Consider the following 19,201-nt stretch of genomic DNA (forward strand, 5'->3'; position numbering starts at 1 on the left):
GGCAAGTCCCAATAGCCAGTCTTAAAAATCAGTCAGTCAATCCACGTAGCACCCATGAGAGGATTTTGGTTTGCTGGGTGCCAGTCAGGTTTTACCATTTAAAATTATTTTATCATCTCAAAAAATCTAACTTCCAGAAAATGTGTGAAGTATTCTAGCTCTGTTCTGATCTCCAAACCAAACACATTTCTGCAACGACCCTGTCAAAAAATTTAAACAATGCTCATTAAATTTATTGGATATGCCATATTTTAACTAGAAATCAGAAAAAAACAAACTGAAGTTTCATAATCATTTCTCTTGATAAGTTCTAAAACTGATAAAGGCACAATTTTAGCATATTTGTTAACTGTGAAGCATGGTAAGAAAGGGCAAGAGAAACCGTTTTTCTGTCCTTTTTAAAAACATATGCTAACACTTACTGATAAAGTTTCTCTGTATGGCTTTCCAAAAAAAACCCCTACACATTGGAATCATAGGAGTAGTGCTATAAAACTATGGAGACGGGGGAAGAATAGCTAAGCCAGCAGGCCCATAGGCTAGGACTGTGGGCTCCACTCCAGAGACATGTCTAACAAGAAATGGAGTGACTTGGAGAAGGTGTCCTTGGAACTTGGAAACAACTTTATCTCTACTGAACCATGCTGCCAAGAGGAGAGCCATTTCTAAAGAGCAGGATTTTTGTTTCCTTCTGAATTCCATTATGAAGACTCCAATTGGTAATTTTTAAATCTCAAGTTTTTCAAAGATGACCATCTAATTATCTAAGTTTGCTCCCCAGAATAAAAGGGAACGTTTAGGTTATTAGCTTGAATGAGAAATGCAAGTACATACCATTTTTCCCAACATAATTTAACAATAGTTTCATGATCGAGAGACAGAAGTGGTCTAATAGTGTATTCTGCCAATAACACCCATTTTCAAATGGGTGTTATTAAGATATTTCCACACAGCCTATGTGTAGGGAGGCTGGAGTGATAAGGAGGATATATAAATTTACTACCATCCACACAGGGAAAGGAAATAGAACTAATAAAAAGCACACTTTAGTATGCTTGAGAAAATGAGTAGGGTCACTGGTACATACTAAAATATAAAATAGACAGTATTTTAGTTCAACTACATTATAGATTAAATGTGCTGTTGTGGTCTAGCCTGGAAATTTAACTAACACTTATTAAATCAGTTATAAGTTTCAAATAACGAATCTCAAAGCCAACATTTGAAATACAACCTGTTCTATAGCTGGGGACTGTCTTATCAGCTATATCAAATCTAATTTAGTCTAACTTCTCACCATGGTAACGAGCCCTTTGCAGAAATACTCAAAGACATTTCACATCCAGAAAATTTGCCTTGTACTTCTTCACCACACATAATGTCAAGAAAAGCATGCTTCAAAGGTACTATGTAATTAGAATGGCCTTTAAAACAGGCACAAAGGAAATCATTCCTATTAAAATTAAATCTACTTCACAACAATCTTCATACTGAGTGAGCAGCACCAAAGAAAAGAATCCTGAGGTGTTTTGGACCTCATATGCTATTTTTAAAAGTCTGTTTTCTATAACGTTGCTTCAGATCAGATTGAAGTACCTCTCATTTGGCTCATATTGGATATTTTTTCACTATTAAAGGAAAGTGTGCCTGTGAGAAGCCATGTCTGGCACAAGGGATTAGAACGGGCTCTGTTGTGGCTTTCCATGGAAAGAGTGTGCCAGACCCCTGCTAATAATGAAGCTGGGGAGGAAGCCTAGCTTAATGAAGACCATAGTATGGTAACCACCTCTTGGTTGCTACTGCATGGACACTCAGGAGCTGAGCTTTAATCCTGTGTTCTGCAGAGCTTCTAGAATCCTACCTGTCTTTGAGGATCCATTTAATTTGAAGACCAGCATCTGTAGACTCTCTATGCCCACTTTGACAGTTTTCAGATGCCTGCTTTTTATTAGGAAGTTCTTTTTTTAATAAGTGACTTGCGTCAACACTATGCTGTGTTTACCCAAGAAAATAAAGCATTTAAATTAAAGAAATCTATTTTTTGGTTTCTTGTGACTGTATTTCCACAATGACTACTATACAGATTCATGTGCATCCAAAATGATTCTAGCAATAAAGCTGCAGGGCTTACTTGCACCTGGAAGCCAACAAAAAGAACATCTTGAGATAAAACTTAAGCACCAAGGGAACAGAGGAGCTCTGAAAAAGCAATCATACAAATTGAACTGTCAGCTCTTAAGTGTGACTTGAATAACATACCATCAAACTTCTTGTAACGGGAAGCAAAGACGGCTTGCAAATGATTGCACTGTTCGCTGACCACACTTTTGAAATCATCTTTACTTTGCAGGCTGTACTTCTCCTCCATCTCTTGAGAGCAGCAGGTATAACCCTGGGGACAGATCTTCAAATGATCACCTGGAAGATCAAAAGTAGGACAGTCAGTCTCTATCATCATCCATCAAGTCCAAGAGGGAAGGGTTTGATTTAGGCGCATTCACGCTGCTGCTTTTCAGTCTGTGAGGTTTCTGCAGAGGCCTAGACATCATGTGTATTGAAAAAAACCTCATGATGCCTAAAAGCATTTATTTCCTTCTTGAAAACAATATAATAAAACTCACTCCAAAAGACACAAGAGCCTTCCAATCAGGGAGACGGATAAACCACAGACCACTCAGTGTGACCAATAAAAGGAACAGCATTCATTATCAATCAAAGTCTCTTTTATGTATTTGCTGAGATTTTATGAAAAATACTGTATAAATACAAAAATGAGACACGGTTTTTCTGGATTTTGGAGTTTATGTTCCAAAAGAGACAATATGTGATAATGGCCAAAGACTGAGCAAATATATGAGCACAAGTTAAAATGGGGAAGTAAAGGGATTTGTACATTTCAAGGAGTTGTCAGCACAGAGGAAACTATGGGAATTTGAGCAGGATAATCTGAGTCTATGATAAATCACAAAGAAGTGATAGTAAATGGCCCTTGATTTTTAAGATTTTCTGCCCAGCAACTGTACAAATGTTAAAGACTATCTTACAATTCTGTATGGTGTAGCCACTCATCCCAATATAGACTAGTAGATTCTAATAAATGTAAATCTTTCTATAGTGATGCAGCCCTAAAAGTCAAGGAAAACATCAAAGACACATCAGCTCACAGCAGCCCAAGCCATGAAGTACCACCTCCCTCCTTTACATCAACTGCATTATGCTTGTAGTTTGTAGCTAAAGGTTTGGACAGGTTCTTTCTATATGCCCCAGAGTTCCCTCACTGTTCCTACTCTGCCACAAAACAAAAATTGTGTTTTAAAGAGACAATGAGTCTCTCCTCGCAGTAACTAAAAGATGCAGTACTAATCAAAAATCAGCCCCAACAGCTGGACGTGGTATGGTGGTGCATGCCTGTAGTCCTGGATACTTGGAGGCTAAGGTAGGAAGATCACAAGTTTGAGGTTAGCCTCAGGAACTTGGAAAGACCCTGTCTCGAAATTCAAAAATAAATAAATAAAGAGGGTTAGGGGTGTGGCACAGTGGTAGAGTTCCCCAGGTTCAATCTCCAGTACCACAAAATTAAAATAAAATAAACAACACTAATTGGCATAGTATAATTTTGTACATGTTTACAAAGATTCACTTTGACCATGCCTTCTGCTATTGCTACCCATATTCCATGTAAGACAAAAGTGATTTGAAAAGAACCAAGATCTTAGAAATGTTAAACCAGGTACAGTACTGCATGTCTGTCATCCCAACTACTTGGAGACAAAGGCAGAAGGGTCACTTGTGCCCAGGACTTTGTGGCCAGCCTAGGAAATACAGCAAGACTCCACCTAAAGAAAATCTCAATAATGGGTTTATTGAAGACATATAAACCTGTCAATGGTAAGTGTGCTTAATAAATAAAGGGTTACGGAATGAAGAGCATATCTTTCAAACAACACTGACCATGTGGAACAAAATGGGACATAAACTGGCCATTATTGCCACTTGGCTGTGTGTACTTACAGGAATTGGGCCTTCACCTAACATAGATTCCAAAGGAGCTCTGCGTCTGGGTGAGGATATATCAGGAAAGATTAATTTGGCAACGTATTATAAGCAGATTACCAACAGCACATATGCAAATAATTATAAAAACATATGTGTTCCACATCATTCTTACTTCTAACACAATAAGGGCAGAAGGAGAATAGAAGTGCAGTAAATTAGATAATAGGGAATGAGGAACAGAGGGGGACAGGAAAAGGAAAGACAGTGGAATGAATCCAACAGTTTCCCCATGTACATATATGAAAACACAATGAATCCTGTACATCCATAATAATGGGGTCCTAACTAGAATAAAATATATTCCATGCTTGGATAATTATATCAAAATGGACTCTGCTGTCATGTATAACTAAAAAGAATGAATAAATTTAATTTTTTGAAGTAGGAAAAATGTTACTTCTAGAAACAATGAGTATTCAATATTAAAGGTTAATATTTGAATAAGTTCCCTATCCAGAAACTTCTAAGTTTCTTTTGGCATTTCTGAAAACTTTGGTCAACAGCTAATTCAACTAACTCTCCACCCCCACAAAAAATTATATATATATATATATATATATATATATATATATATATATATATATATATATATATGAAAAAGGTACTGTTTAGAGCTATGAAGTTACAGAATATCTCAGAACTCCTTGGTAAAAGACCGGTTACTAAAGCTCGGTTTTATGGACACACCTTTGTTACAACCAAAATAAAAGTCCCTCCTCTCTGGCTTAACAACTTTGCAGTAGGACTTTAGCCCAGGCCACATAATTAACAGGAAAATGCCCAGTTGTCTCTTGGTTTCAGGGTTAAGAATTTCCGCCATTAGTTAGTCTTAACACATAAAACAATATCAATGACTCCAAGCATATAGTGCTGTAGCTGTATTAAATAATAAATATCACACTCATATCCCACATAGAAAGTTAAACAGGATGCTCAGAATGAGAACTTAGCAATTAAAGTAAATTACTTCACAAAAGGGAGCAGATACTTTCTTAAGATTGTTATAGGCAACTGGCTGGGGTTGTGGCTCACTGGCAGAGCACCTGCCTAGCATGTGTGAGGCACTGGATTCGATTCTCAGCACCACATGTAAATAAATAAAATAAAGGTCCACTGACAACTACAAAAATATTTTTAAAAAATGATTGTCACAGGCTAAAATTCATTCTAGTACAGGTTGGTTTTCTATTCCTTGCAAAGTTTACATTCTGAAATGTATTGAATTTCCAAACCAAAACAATTCATGAGTTTAGAAAGTCATCTATGTTCACCAAATCTTAACAGAGTTCACACGTATAATAAAGGATCATTTATTTGAAACTATGAGAATAGGCTTCTAAAGTTCAAGGGAAAAGATCTCCCCTCCTAATATGCACATGCATGAGGGCGTGTACACAACCTGAAGTCAGAAAATATTAAACGACATCAGGAAAGAATCATTTTCTTCAGTTTAGGTGTTAGACATTGAGAGGTTTAAGCCTACCCACAGGAATTTTACACTGAGGATACACCCTTCAAAAATGGGCAAAAGCAATAAAAGTTTTACTGGTAACCTGCTGAAAGCAGACAGCACCGTTTACACTGGCACACATAAAAGGCCCCAGCATGGCCCAGGGCACTCCACCCATCTCATATCCACCAAGGCCTTCAGGAGGACTTTATGGAGACCTGCTTATACTTTAACACTGGAGAGCATCTGTGTTTTGGCAATACCTAACAGAAAAGAAAACAGTCCACTTTCATCTAAGAGATCTTCCCAGGAAGACTTAGTGTAAGGTGAAAGGCTTGTCCCAGGTAAAGAATGACAACAGGGTAGGTACTTGGCTGCTTCAGCTTGCAAAGTCATCTTCCTCTCAGTACAAAATTCTCACTCCAACATGCTACTTTTGGCCACAGAGCCTCAAGCGCACCACTTATTCTACTACCTGAAAATATAATTTGCCATTTTTGCCAAAAGCCCTGAGACATATGCAGTTCAAGACACACTTATGAATTAAATCCCAAGACATACTTAGGCTACTGGGATTCAGTGCCACAACCAGTTACTGCTGATGAGATATACAAGAAGGAAAAGGGGAAGAGTTATAGTTCATTTGAAAACGGAATTACAGCTCTGTGTTCTGGTAAGAATCTCTGAGAACTCGAGTAACCTGAGATATTTTAAAACTTGAATATTTCAGGGCTGGGGGTGTAGTTCAGCGGCAGAGCATTTGCCTAGTCTGCATGAAGCCCTGGATTCAACCCCAGCACTGCAAAGATAAAAATAAAAATAAAAAACCTTGAGTATTTCTACTTTAAGCACCCAAAAGGGTTTATTTTGAGAACCAAAATGCACATATTTTTTGAAAGACATTCTATGTGTTTGAGACTGCTTTTGAAGGCAGTGTCTGAATGAAAAATGTTTTATCTTTCTGGAGATCTCCTTTCTAAACCCAGTGATCCTATGGATATATTTAAGAAAAATGACACCACTCTTCCTTTAGGCCAAGAGCTGAACACCAGGACAAGGGAATCAATATGGCACAGTCAGACACGGCTTGCACATTTATTTATTTGTTTATTTAGTTAGTTAGTTACTTAATTAGTTACTTGGTGGTGGTGGGGATAAAACCCCAGCCTTGTGCATGCTAGGTAAGTGCCCTCCCAATGAGTATTCTCAGTCCATGTGCACTTTTTAGAAGGGACCTAGGTGACCCTGACATACACCTTTCATTAAGAATTATAGCTGAGGGGCTGGGGCTGTGGCTCAGTGGTACAGCACTTGCCTCATACATGTGAGGCACTGGGTTTGATCCTCAGCACCACTTAAAAATTTACATAAATATTGTGTCCATCTACAATTTAAATTTTTTTTAATTAAAAAAAAGAGAGAATTATAGCTGAGCTGGGCATGGTGGCACATATCTGTAATCCCAGTGACTCAGAAGGCTGAGGCAGGAGGATCATAAGTTCAAAGCCAGCCTTAGCAACTCAGGAAGGCCCTAAGCAATTCAGCAGGACCCTGTCTCTAAATAAACTATTAAAAGGGTGGGGATGTGGTTTCGTGGTTAAGTCCCCTAGGTTCAATCACTAGTAACAAAAAAAAAAAAAAAAAGCCACACACATACACATACCACATAGAGAGTTGGGAAGCTTCAGGAATTGAACCACAGAAGAGCTGGGAACAGCAGCTCACCACTGAATCCAGTAACCCAGTGAACAGTTGGTTATGATCTATAACTGTCATTTGTCTCCCCTATTTCCCTAATTCAGTCTCCTGCTGGATATACATAGTTTATTCTCCATGTAGCTCTTCTAGTCCCTTCTAATTCGCCTGTCTGCTTCCCACTCTTTCTTTACTCACATTGTTCTTTTTTTACTCCACCCCACCTCTTTAACTACACATAATATGAAACTGAAGGTTTTTTTTTTTCTATTTGTTGTACTTGCTGAGAGTTCCTTGTTCTTAATTTTAAAAGCAGGTGAATTGAATGCTTTATGGTTTTCTAAGGAAGCACCTAAATTAAGTTGCTTTTTGTACATGGCCCTTGATTAGTTTTTTACTTTGTGGGTCAGTACCCCTCAATAGAAAAAAGGTCCCCCGGCCCTGTCCTAGGAGGCTTGGATGGGATTCAATGAAGCGTGCTTTTAAAGCTTAACTCTATGGCATTTAAAAAAAAAAAAATCACTGGAAAGAGCCAAACTTTTTTCAATCGCGCCAGCTCTATGTAATTTCTCTTTAGTCTTAATATCAATGCCTTAGTTTTCAAAGCTGAACAAAGACAATCACAATAAATTACTATTCGATCCTGCTGAGTGTGTATTGGCTCTTTTTTTGTGTGTGAAGGACTTCAAATCAATGGTTAAAGAAGAAGGCATTGAATATGAGGAATCTATTCCTTTAACAATGCTCTGGGGTGAACAATCTGTGCAAGTGTGCTTTCTCACTTTATCTCATTTGCTCTTCACACCAAAGGCTGGTTCTGATATACAAATGGGGTGCGTCTAATGTCTGTTTATTTTCAGTTGCTCATAACCCAGCTTTCCTTAGAAAATGTTGTAAATGGTGGTTAGGTTCTCAAGTCGGCCTTCAGCTTATTGACTACTAATGTGACTTCTTTCAACTCTATTGAACACACCATTTTCTACATCTCTTCCAGAAAATTCATTTTCAAATCTAGCTCAATGCCACAAAAATAGCTCTCCAATCCCCACACTTTTTGTGGTATAAGGGAAGGCAGTGATAGAAGAATACTTAGATTTGCCACTAAGGTGTTAGCTTTCTGTACCTGCAGGAGATAAAGTAAATCTCTAGGGATTATTCCTCCAGTGTCTTACATGAAGAAAAGGACAGTCAGAAATCCTTCCAAGGCACTAGCAGAGAATTCAGCCTTGCTTGCACCACTGTGATTTGTAGGGCAGACGTTCTCTTTACCCAAATCAATTTCACCAATAAGGCAACCAAATGCCTTTGAGAAACACAAGAGATGCAAACTGTACCCTAAGGGGAAGAGGCTACAGTGAGGCACATTTGAGAACACTCTGGAAACATTTGTAAACTGTAAATGTAAGAGGCTATGATTTTGCATTGGCTTTTCTTGAAGTAACTCAAGCTTTACTTGGGTTATGAAGAAAAATCCGGCTCTTTATGAGACAAAGAAAAACCATCTTTTATACTCTGATCAGCTCCTAAAGTTCTGAACAAAAACACATTTCTGAAAACATATACTAAGTGTCAGAGGGGGGCAGAAGTAAAGTACCTCTTTCTTGCAGCTGATTCAGGGTGATTTCTGATTGAAGATGAGAATGCAAAGAATCTGCGCATTCCAAGCAGGAACTGAATAGTATGCATATGTGATGGTGAATGGATGGCAACCAAACATAATATTTAAATGATCATTAAAAGCAAAGTGTCTGGGGCTTGGGGTGTGGCTCAGTAGTAGAGCGTTTACACAAGGTCCTGGATTCCATTTCTAGCAACAACAAAAAAATTAAAATGAAATAAAATAAAAAGAACAAAGTCCCGGGAACCTAAGGAGACATGACAATGAAATATAATGTGGTGTCCTGGATGAGATTCTGGAACAGAATGACATCAGGGAAAAATCTAAGGAAATCACAGGAAAACTTGTATGTGAATGTTCCTAGGAACACTATTCATAATAGCCAGATTTCCATCAACAGATGAATGGATAAACAAAATATGACATTTATAATAGAATATTATTCAGTGTAGAATTAATGAAGTTCTAATATGTTACAACATGGCTAAACCTCAAACACACAGCTAAGCAGCCAGTCACCAAAATCTATATTGTATAATTCCATCTGCATAAAAATGTCCAGCATAAGCAAATGTAAAAAGAGAAAAAAAATGTAAAAAGAAAAGGGATGGGAGAAAAGTGGGGGTGATAGCTAAAAGGTGTGGAGTTTGCTTCTGAGATGATGTTCTAAAATTTGATTTTGGTGATGGAAGTAAAATCAAATTTTAGAACATCATCTTAGAAGTGTATGAAAAACCACCGCATGCTATATAAATGGGTGAATTATTTGTTTATGAATTATATCTCAGTAAAATTGTTAACAAATAAAAAAAAAGAAAATTGAAGAAAGTATGGATTATAATGCATCTATGCTGATTCTTCAATTGTGACCAATGCACTGTACAAATGTGAAGTGTTAATAATGGGGATTGATTTTAAGGGGTGAATATAGAAAACTTTCTATGCTATTTTTCCTACCTCTGTAAATATAAACCTCTTCAACTAATATAAAAAGTTTATTTTAAAAATAAAAAGCAAGTGTTGGCTTTCAAAGTTAAAGAGGATAAATCCATGTTGCCAGTGGGGAAAAAAACTTTCATCCTTCTTTCAAAAAAATAAAAATACTTGTCATAATTCTAATATTGGGGAGCTACATCAAACTATTATTTGCTGAGGCAATTTTCCTAATCCATCAATTGCTGCTTTACCCTTTTCCTAATTTTTTATTTGTTTTGAAAGTAAAACAATTCCTTGTTGTTGGGTCTAAAGCATTACCAAAATAGTTTCTGTTCACTTCTTAGAACTAAATTCACATAGCTACAAAGCGAGCTAAAGTGCAGGTTGCTATATAACTCCAGCCCCTCTAAGCTACCTAAGAATCCCATGAGGAATATACAATGCTCTGCTTCATGGGAACAAAGAAAGAAAATCTCTGAAGGTTTTGAATAATCCCAGGGGGTGGGGGAACGTATACATTAATCCATCCTCCCCACTTCCAAAAAGGAGTGAAATTACTGCATATAATATGCTATGCACATCGAAAGCCTGAAGTCATCTGACTTAAACCTTAATAATAAAGTGCATAAATTACAGTCATTATGCAGATGTATGATTTGAGATCACCTACCAATCAGTAGGAGAAATGCAGCTAGTTAGCATTTTGCAAAACCTTGCCAAAATATAGCTCTGGAGGGCTTAAGACTGCCAATTATTTTAGGTCCACTAATCCTACAAGGTAGGCTAAGGAAGGCCAATCCAAAACACATACATTTCAAAAATCGGTTTTATTATGTTTTTCTAAGAATAACTTTGTATAAGCATAGTTGGAAGGTAAGGCTATTACTTTAAAACTCCACACTTCATTTCAGCAAACTTACAATAGCTTTAAATTGCATTCCAGTTAGAAATCAAGCAGGGCTTCTTACTGATTCTTAAATGATAAGTGAATTATAAGCTGGTTATTATCTGTTGATCTAAGATCTCCATTTTAACTGCATCTAAGGTTTACTGAATGAGTAAACCAAAGAAAGTGAGTGGCCTGAAATGCACACTTCTGTGTTTCAGGCACCTTGTGTTTCCAAAACCTCTGAGCAGCTAGAGCAACTGCATCTATTTTGCACACTTAAAACTATTACCTCCAGGGCTGGGGTTGTGGCTCAGTAGTAGAGCACTTGCCTAGCATGTGTGAGGCACTGGGTTCAATCCTCAGCACCACATAAAAATAAATAAATAAAATAAAGGTATTGTGTCCATCTGCAAAAAATTATATCTCTCTCTCTGTGTGTATGTATATGAACCACTACTCCTCCAGGACTGAAGAAAAAGAATAATTCTAGCTACTAACTCCAAACTCCTCAACAATTCTCAGACTCTGATAGATGATTCCTAAACAGTCAGTGCTAATAAAAGGCCCAGAGAAATGCATAGAGGACCTTCCTTTGGGATATGGCCAGGGGCAGGCAGGAAAGATCTTTTCTGTCAATGATTCAAGCGCACATACCTTGGTGGCATCAATTGAGAATTTCATTCAAATACTAATTTATAGTTTTCACTGAGTTCATAATTTAACAGAATGCCTGGGGATAAATAAGTGATTCCAATGCCTCAATGGACTTCAAAATCATACAAATGATTTGAAAGAGCCACATGTGAATTTCAAGTCCTTTAAGGGGAAAAGAAAATACAAAGACTGAGAATATGTGTTATATGGTGCTTGTGAAATTAAGATTTCCACAACTCTCCTCAACATCTTTCTTATTTTCTCCACTGTTTTCATGTTCCTCACCCCCCCATCTCTGAGACTTCCTTTTTATAGAGATGAGAGACCACAGAGAGACTGAAATTCCCAAGATTGATCACATCTGTTATAGTAACTACAAATAAACAGCCTAGAGAGAAAACACTGTTGGCTAGGACATGTGCTCCTTTCCTTTTTGGTGCTCAACAGTATCCCTTGAATCAGTGTCCCCAACCCATACATCATAATGCCTGGTAGATGGAGGATTGTGCAGGGCCATTTTTAAGACAGCTGATCAGACCAGTCACAGAGGGTCAAGGGGGTGGGGTGGGAGGCTGGTCACCAGCAACTTGCCCTTCCTCTGCATCCCCTGTGATTGCCACTGTGGGCGATCTCCAGTGCAATCCCAGAAGACTTCAGAGAAAGGGAAAGGAAGAAAGTATTCTCAGGAAAGACATTGGAGACACTCCTTCCCTCCTCCCTGCAGGGGTCTGACTGACTTCCAACAGGGAGCGATTTTCCTTATTATTTCCAAATAGTCTCTAAAGAAGCCCCAGGATCCCCATTCTCAGATAGCCTGCCATCGCCATTTAAGTTTCACAGCAAGATCGGAAAAGGTCAGCAGCTGAGTTTACTGTATCAAGTGTAGAAGAAAATGTAGTGAGCATGTGAGATGGTGCACAGATGTGAGACACTTGCTCCAATGCAATTACTTAATAGTTTTTTTTTTGTGGATATTTATTTTATTTATTTTATTTTTTTTAAAGAGAGAGGTGAGAGAGAGAGACAGACAGAGAGAATTTTTAATATTTATTTTTTTTTTAGTTTTTGGCGGACACAACATCTTTGTTTGTATGTGGTGCTGAGGATCGAACCCGGGCCACACGCATGCCAGGCGAACGCGCTATCGCTTGAGCCACATCCCCAGCCCTCCAATGCAATTATTAATGCATTTCATTTTATACACATTTTCAAGGGTTGTGAGAGCATGAAAATTTTTAACATTGAATTCATTTCTCTTTTTTAGTAATTGGTTTCAGCTTGGGAAAAAGGGAAGCTAAAAAACTGCCTTTAAATTCTCTCTTTCCCCTTTTGGATGCTGGGGATGGAACTCGGGACCTTGTGCATGCTAGGCAAGTACTGTACCACTGATATATTCCCAGCCCCTGACTTCTCTTAATCCTTGCTTTCATTATATACCTAAAATTCTGCCCCCTCAATATAGTATGAGAAGAGAGTTTCAGTATTCTGCCTAGAAAAAATACACCAAAAGAATAACATATTCATCCATCATGAATTCTCTACAAGATATTTCTTCAAATAGCAAGTTTTACACACAGTGATAGCAAAATTAGCTTGCCCATGTAAAGCAAAACAATTCCGTAACATCAAATTTCAAGCCCCACAAACAATTCTTTAGAATTCTAGCCAGGCATCAATGAAATGGTGAAGGGGGAAAAACATTTTTGTTTTCAATGTTTATGCTTAATTACATCCCTTAAAACCCACTTTCACAAAATTCTTGTTAAAAGGCAAAGTTATAGCTCTCTCTAGTACAGATCTGTACTGAGGGACTCTTAATTAATCCCAGTTCCCATGAATGTGGACATGAGCCACAGCTGAACAGGGCTGAATTTGGTAACAGAGGGGGGAAAAAAAAAAGGTCTTCTGAACCTTAGCAAGAGCAGATGAGAAGAGGCAGAGCCTTCCTCAAACTCCCCCTTGGTTTTGCAAGGCTGGGTTTCCCCAACCTTCCCAATTGGCCACGAAAAGTTCTTAAGTATGAATCATGCCATTACCAGATTTTTTAAAAGCCCTTCTCCTCACCACTATCTACCACCCTAACACCTAGGCCTGCCACCCCCTGGGGTGCACACCTTGAATTATGCCCATTAAATGGGCTTTTTACAACTTGAAATCAAGGTTTTCTTGACACACATAAAGGTCTTAATGCACTTTCTCTTCTGGGTAGTTGCCAGGAGCTTTAAGAAAAACTTTAAGAAAAACACCACTGCTGATTTTGCTGTCCAGAGAATTACCTACTTATCTATCCCCTCCCCTTTACTTCCTACTTCAAAGTCAATCATAATATTTGATGGACAATCTTAGAATTTGGTAGGGATGCCAGTTATTCTGTTTCCTTCACTTGGTGTGAAAGCCCATGAAAAGCTTTTTGAAAGCCTAAACAGATCACATGTACCAGTTTCCGTTTGTCTATATATCCATTAGCCCTATGAAAAACACAAGGACATTAACAAAGCACAAATTCCCCGCATAGAAATCAGGATGCCTTTCCCAGAAGACTGAAATAGTTAAAGTTTTCCATGTTCTCAACATTTAGTATAGATTTTACCAGCTTGCCTTTATTACTGAGGCACTCCATATTTGATTGGGATTTTTCTTCTTTGGGCAGTGCTGGAGATTGACTGGGATTTATCTATTAGCTCCTTGACATCATTCGATACCCCAATCCCAATTTTCAGAACCTTTCCTTTACAATCAGACCTGCTGATTGATTTGTTCATTAAGATTAGAAAATCCAGTACATTTACCACTTCTTGACCTAGTTCCTTCAACTAGTCCACCTCAAGAGATTATCTGGGAATAGAACTCTCTTCCCTAACATTCTTCCCAAATCTACAAAGCATTGATTCATTTCTCCCAAACTAGTCTTTGACCCAATTTGACAACACAAAAACATTGTTGGTGCTTAATGCAATATTTATCAAGTACCTCTTATATGCCAGATGCCATCTATCAGTGCCAAAAATACAAAAAGCCTGGTTTCTGCCCTCTTGAAACTCACAAGATGAAGAGATATGGATTTTATTGTTGTTCTATAGGTTTTTCTCTGTCCTTACTCTGTAATCTGAACTCTGCCACCATCCCTGCTCATATATTTCTGAGGTTCTCTGATCTTATTGTGGGAAAACTCAAGTCCAAAAGACAGGAGGTGAGATTGTACTACATCAGGTAAATCCCTCCAACCCATGGTTCTCATTCCAGGTCTTGAACAGATATGCCATCAGAGGTGCCTTTGGACAAAGTGGAAAAGATTCACACACTTGAATGTAATCTATACATTTCCAGGTATGTTGTGTCCAATTTTAGAGTCATCTAAAAACTACAGAAGACATTAGCTTGGCCTCAGAGCAGAATCTAATAATGAGACTTCTTGCTATTTCATTCATTTGGCCTGACCAATTGGAGGTGACTAAACATTCAACTTAATTTTAAAAACATCAGACATGTTAACAGTTTGGTTTTTGAGAGCCCTAAATCTGGTCACTTGATGATGAGTTTGCCTGAAATTGTTACTTGGATAGTCAACAGATCACTGGAGTGGCTATCTTCAATTTTTGCAGCTGACACCCCACCAGAGGAACTTCTATGCCCTAGAGTGACTGAAATATCAAGTGACAAAGCAATGGAAATACCACCTGACTTTTCTCCACCATACTAGGAATAATCCCTGTTTGTTCTTGGCTCTGGAAACTATGGATTAAAAAGTCCCTGCCAAGCATGGTGGCATATACCTGTAACCCAAATTACTGGGGAGGTTGAGGCAGGAGGATGGCAAATTCAAGTCTAGTCTGGGAAGTAGCTTAGTGATAGGGTGCCCCTGGGTTCAATCCCCAGTATCACAAAAAATATATACATACACATATAAAAGGTTCCTGAAGTCAAGTCAAAGTATCAATTCATGAGCTGGGCTGCTATGACAGCCATATACTATTTTCTTCTGGTTTCTTAAATGCTACGGAAAGGGAAAAATAAAGACAGATTTGGGGAATTAAATTAAACTATTAATGTGTTTACTTATTCATGCCATGAAAAAATTGTCTCCCTTTCCATCTTCTTCCTAGATGGAAAAGTAATTGCCTTTGCCAATAAGGGATGAGGAATAGAATGAAAGCCGTCATTTACTATGTATTCTAGTCCCTACAAATCTTTTCAATTCATGACCATCTCTGGACATAGGCCTGCCAAACTGGAGGCCTCTTATTTACTATGGGGCCAGAGAGAATCATATGAATGTTCTGAACAGTGCATTGGAAGTAGCCTGGCACTCTCAATAGCAGAACTATCAGATAACCAAGAATGAAGGAGCTGCTTACTGCCATTTTTTCTTTGGGCAGGGATGAAAAGAAAGAAACCACTCGATTTTGAGCCTCTAATAAAACCAAAGGTTGCTTTCAGAGGGCTAACAGTGGAATTGCTATAGAATGGTACTGTCTTTCATAGTACCTAAGAGAGACATGGATACTTCAGAAATCTGGCCAACAGACAAGTGTTAGACCTGATAATTAGAAATTCAAAGTATCAGCTTTCTATGGCCTAAAACAAATGGGTGAATGGGTGTTGGTGCCACTAGTTCAATATCCAGTTTGCTTTCCATAACTCATTTGGGTCATAGGATAACTGTTGAATCCACTAAGTTCCAATTAGTCCTCTATTCCCGAATGTGGCCCAGAAACAACTTTAGGATAAGCAAAAACCCTGGAGGGTAGGTAGCTCAGGCCTGCAGCCACTAAGTGGCAAGAGTGAGAAAGAATGGAAAGAAATGGGCCAAGGATGGGAGAAAGAAAAGGAAGATGGTATATGACCTAGGCCCCAGTAATGGAAAGGTCACGTACAACTGAAGTAAGTAGTGATCTGGCACTAGAGTCTCAGGTTCCATGGTAACTCCCAATAAGCAGAAGGATGTGTTTTTCTCCCTAGTTTCCATTACACAGAGGCTGCAGATGGCACACAGCATTACTACTGCAATTATTGACTATAATTATCATGAAGAGTCTTTGATGTGATAGCAAAAATTATTAAAATGGCCCTTCTTAGAGAAGAAGGGCAATAAATACAGCCTCATTTGGAAAATTCAAGGACCCAATTTTGTACCAGGACTTTCTGCCAGAAAAGAATAAGTCACTTTAATATACTTATTTTTGGCTTCTCTCCTTGAAGATGTTTTATCCTATGTGGGAAACAAATAATGGTATGTACTTCAAGATATATTTTAAGAGTATACTTAAGGTACTTCAAAGGAGAATGAAAAAAATAAAGTAACCTTCTCCTTGTAGACACGTGCATGGTTACATAAGCTCTCGGTTTTTCCTGGTCCCACAATAGCCAAACAGAGGCAATTTTAAAAAATACTGCCTTCAAGGATGAGAACAAATGACAACCGAATTAAATGTCGGTCTTATTTTAAAGATAATAGTTGGCAGTGCTACACTTATCTGTTTGAATTAGCAAACACTGTAGTGTACTCTGAAAAGTATCAGTGACTAGAAGTAGGAAAAAACAGAGAATAGCCTACTTGTTCCATTTATCTTTCACAGGATCATAAACTCTGCAAGGTCACATTTTATTTTTTTTAATCTACCTAATCATATGTTTTAAGTCTCAGTCGAAACGGCATAATCCTAAATTTCATACGCTGTTACAGCAGCACATAATTTTAATCATATTCTGGAATCAGTTTCAATTTGAGAGAAAGAGACCATTCCAAAAGCTGAAGCAAAACTAAACACCCAGTATTATAAAGACCTGATTTTTTTTTTTTTTTTTTTTTTTTTTTTGCAAATGAACTAAGTTTGAATGAGTTCAAACAGGTTATCTGGAAAACATGCTTATGTTTTTGCTCATGAGTGTTCCTATTTTTAATACATGACAATAAACACAGCCCAATGAAAAGACCAACTAGCTGCTATTGTTTGAATTTGTCCTACAAGGCTTAGTCTTCACAGTAGCACAGGTGAGTCACATCTTTGAGAGCTGGAGCCTAATGGGAAGTTTATTGGGGGGGTGCCGTCAGAAAGGACTATGGGACCATGGGACCCCAGCCTCTCTGGCTTCCCATTTTTAGATATGATTTCTTCCTCCTATACATGCTCTCATGTTTTTAGATGTCATCTGCCATGAGGGTAGTGTCATGCCTATGAGTCTTCAGAACTATGAACTAAATAAACCTCTTTTCTTTATAAAGTTAACCTACCTGAGGTATTTCATTGTAGTAACAAAAAATGGACTAATATACTACCGTAACCCAAACACACTATTAGGTTATGTTCAATCTCACAGAATGAATAAACTAGTGTTAAGTAAACTTAAAAAAGAACCACAGTTCAATCTCAGGTCTCATAAATTTACAGTGACTGAAAGAGGCACTTGTGACACCAAGTTCAAGCTTCTATGTGACCTAATGACTTGACAGGTATAAATAAGTGGTATAATCTTATTAAATGGCATTGTTTCATTATTATGAGATGAACCTTCACAATTCCATGATTTGTGCCTGCAAACATAACAGAATGGATGTTAGTGACCATTATAAAATTAGACTATGTTTTTAAAAATAATCCAGATGGTGCTGGGAGTGTGGCTCAGTGGTACTGCATAGGCATTTTAGCATGCAGGAGGCCTGGATTTGATCTCTGGCACCTCCACCTCCCTAAATCACAATACATTTGGCTTGTTGGTTATAATTCTTCTGATAGTATTGACCCATTAATAGCTCTGGGATAGCATATAGAACCCAAACTTCTTTTTATCCTACCAGTAAATAGCAATTCGGAAAGGGCCAGGCTCTTCAAGAACCAGTAGCTTTAGTTCACTCAGCACCACCACAGATCCTCGATCAGAGAAGCTGAGTACAAAACAAAGTCCTAACAAGCAGGGGATTCAAGAAAGAGAACAGAAAAGCCTGTTTGGAGCATAATTTGCTATCTAACTTCATATGCATTGTATACATGTTAGAACAAGGTAAGAAAAGAGCTATAAATGTTCTGATTAAATGCTTTCTTTTCTTCATCTTTGAGCCAGGGAAGCACCAAGTAATATGGAAAGCATAAAGGATTTAGCTTTGAATATGACCGAGTTTGGGCTTTGTTTGGTTGCTTACTGGGTGACCTTGGACCAGTCTCTTGCCTTCTCTGAAACTACTTCACCCTCAGTAAAATGGGGACAAGAATAGAATCTACCTTAGTCTCAGTCAATAGCATCTATAGGCTGGAGTGTGGCTCTGTGGGACAAACTGCTTGCCTAGTGTGCACAAGGCCCAGGGTTATATTCCCAGAATGGCAATAAATAAACAATGAATATTGAAATCAGAATTTAATATATAGTTCTCAGTGAGAGGATCCTTTTTATGCTTCAGGGTTTGACTATATTTAACCAATGGAAGGGTGTTTGGGTTTCTTCTTGCTGGTATTATCAGTACTATTGCTATTAGTGTTAGGAAGCATTTATTTCTAGAAATTAAAGACCACACAAACTGTCCCTTGATAAAAATTTAGACTACTGCCCATAATAGTGTTCTGGAATTATGGGCTGGATAATCTTTTCTTTAGTTTTAAAACAGCTGCTCAGAATTTGGAAAGTAAATGAGAAAATATTAAAGGTTGATTTATGGCTGGAGGCGTGTATGGCTTGGTAGTAGAGCACTTGCCTGGCATGAGTTAGGCCCTGAGTTAGGCCCTGGGTTCAATCCCCAGCATCATAAAAATAAATATAAAAAAAAAAGTTAAGTGAATAAATAAATTAATGTTGATTCTTAGGAAATTGACATTATTTTAGGTCAAATATCAAGTCATTTCACATATCTAACCAAATATCTTTGGATCAAGTTTGCATCAATATTCAAATATTTCTACATATAAATATGATT

The 19,201-nt window shown here is 37.8% G+C and overlaps 1 protein-coding gene across 1 annotated transcript in view; it reads right to left on the minus strand.

Moving 5' to 3' along the window:
• Gpc4 (glypican 4) overlaps positions 1-19,201 on the minus strand; it is a 111,895-nt gene that overhangs the window by 35,509 nt on the left and 57,185 nt on the right. Inside the window, exon 2 of the mRNA XM_077107064.1 lies at positions 2,260-2,418. Within this exon, the coding sequence (XP_076963179.1) occupies positions 2,260-2,418 (159 nt within the window). The remainder of the gene's footprint in view (positions 1-2,259; positions 2,419-19,201) is intronic.

Source organism: Callospermophilus lateralis, chromosome X, assembly GCF_048772815.1.
Source record: "Callospermophilus lateralis isolate mCalLat2 chromosome X, mCalLat2.hap1, whole genome shotgun sequence".
Taxonomy (NCBI): Eukaryota; Metazoa; Chordata; class Mammalia; order Rodentia; family Sciuridae; genus Callospermophilus; species Callospermophilus lateralis.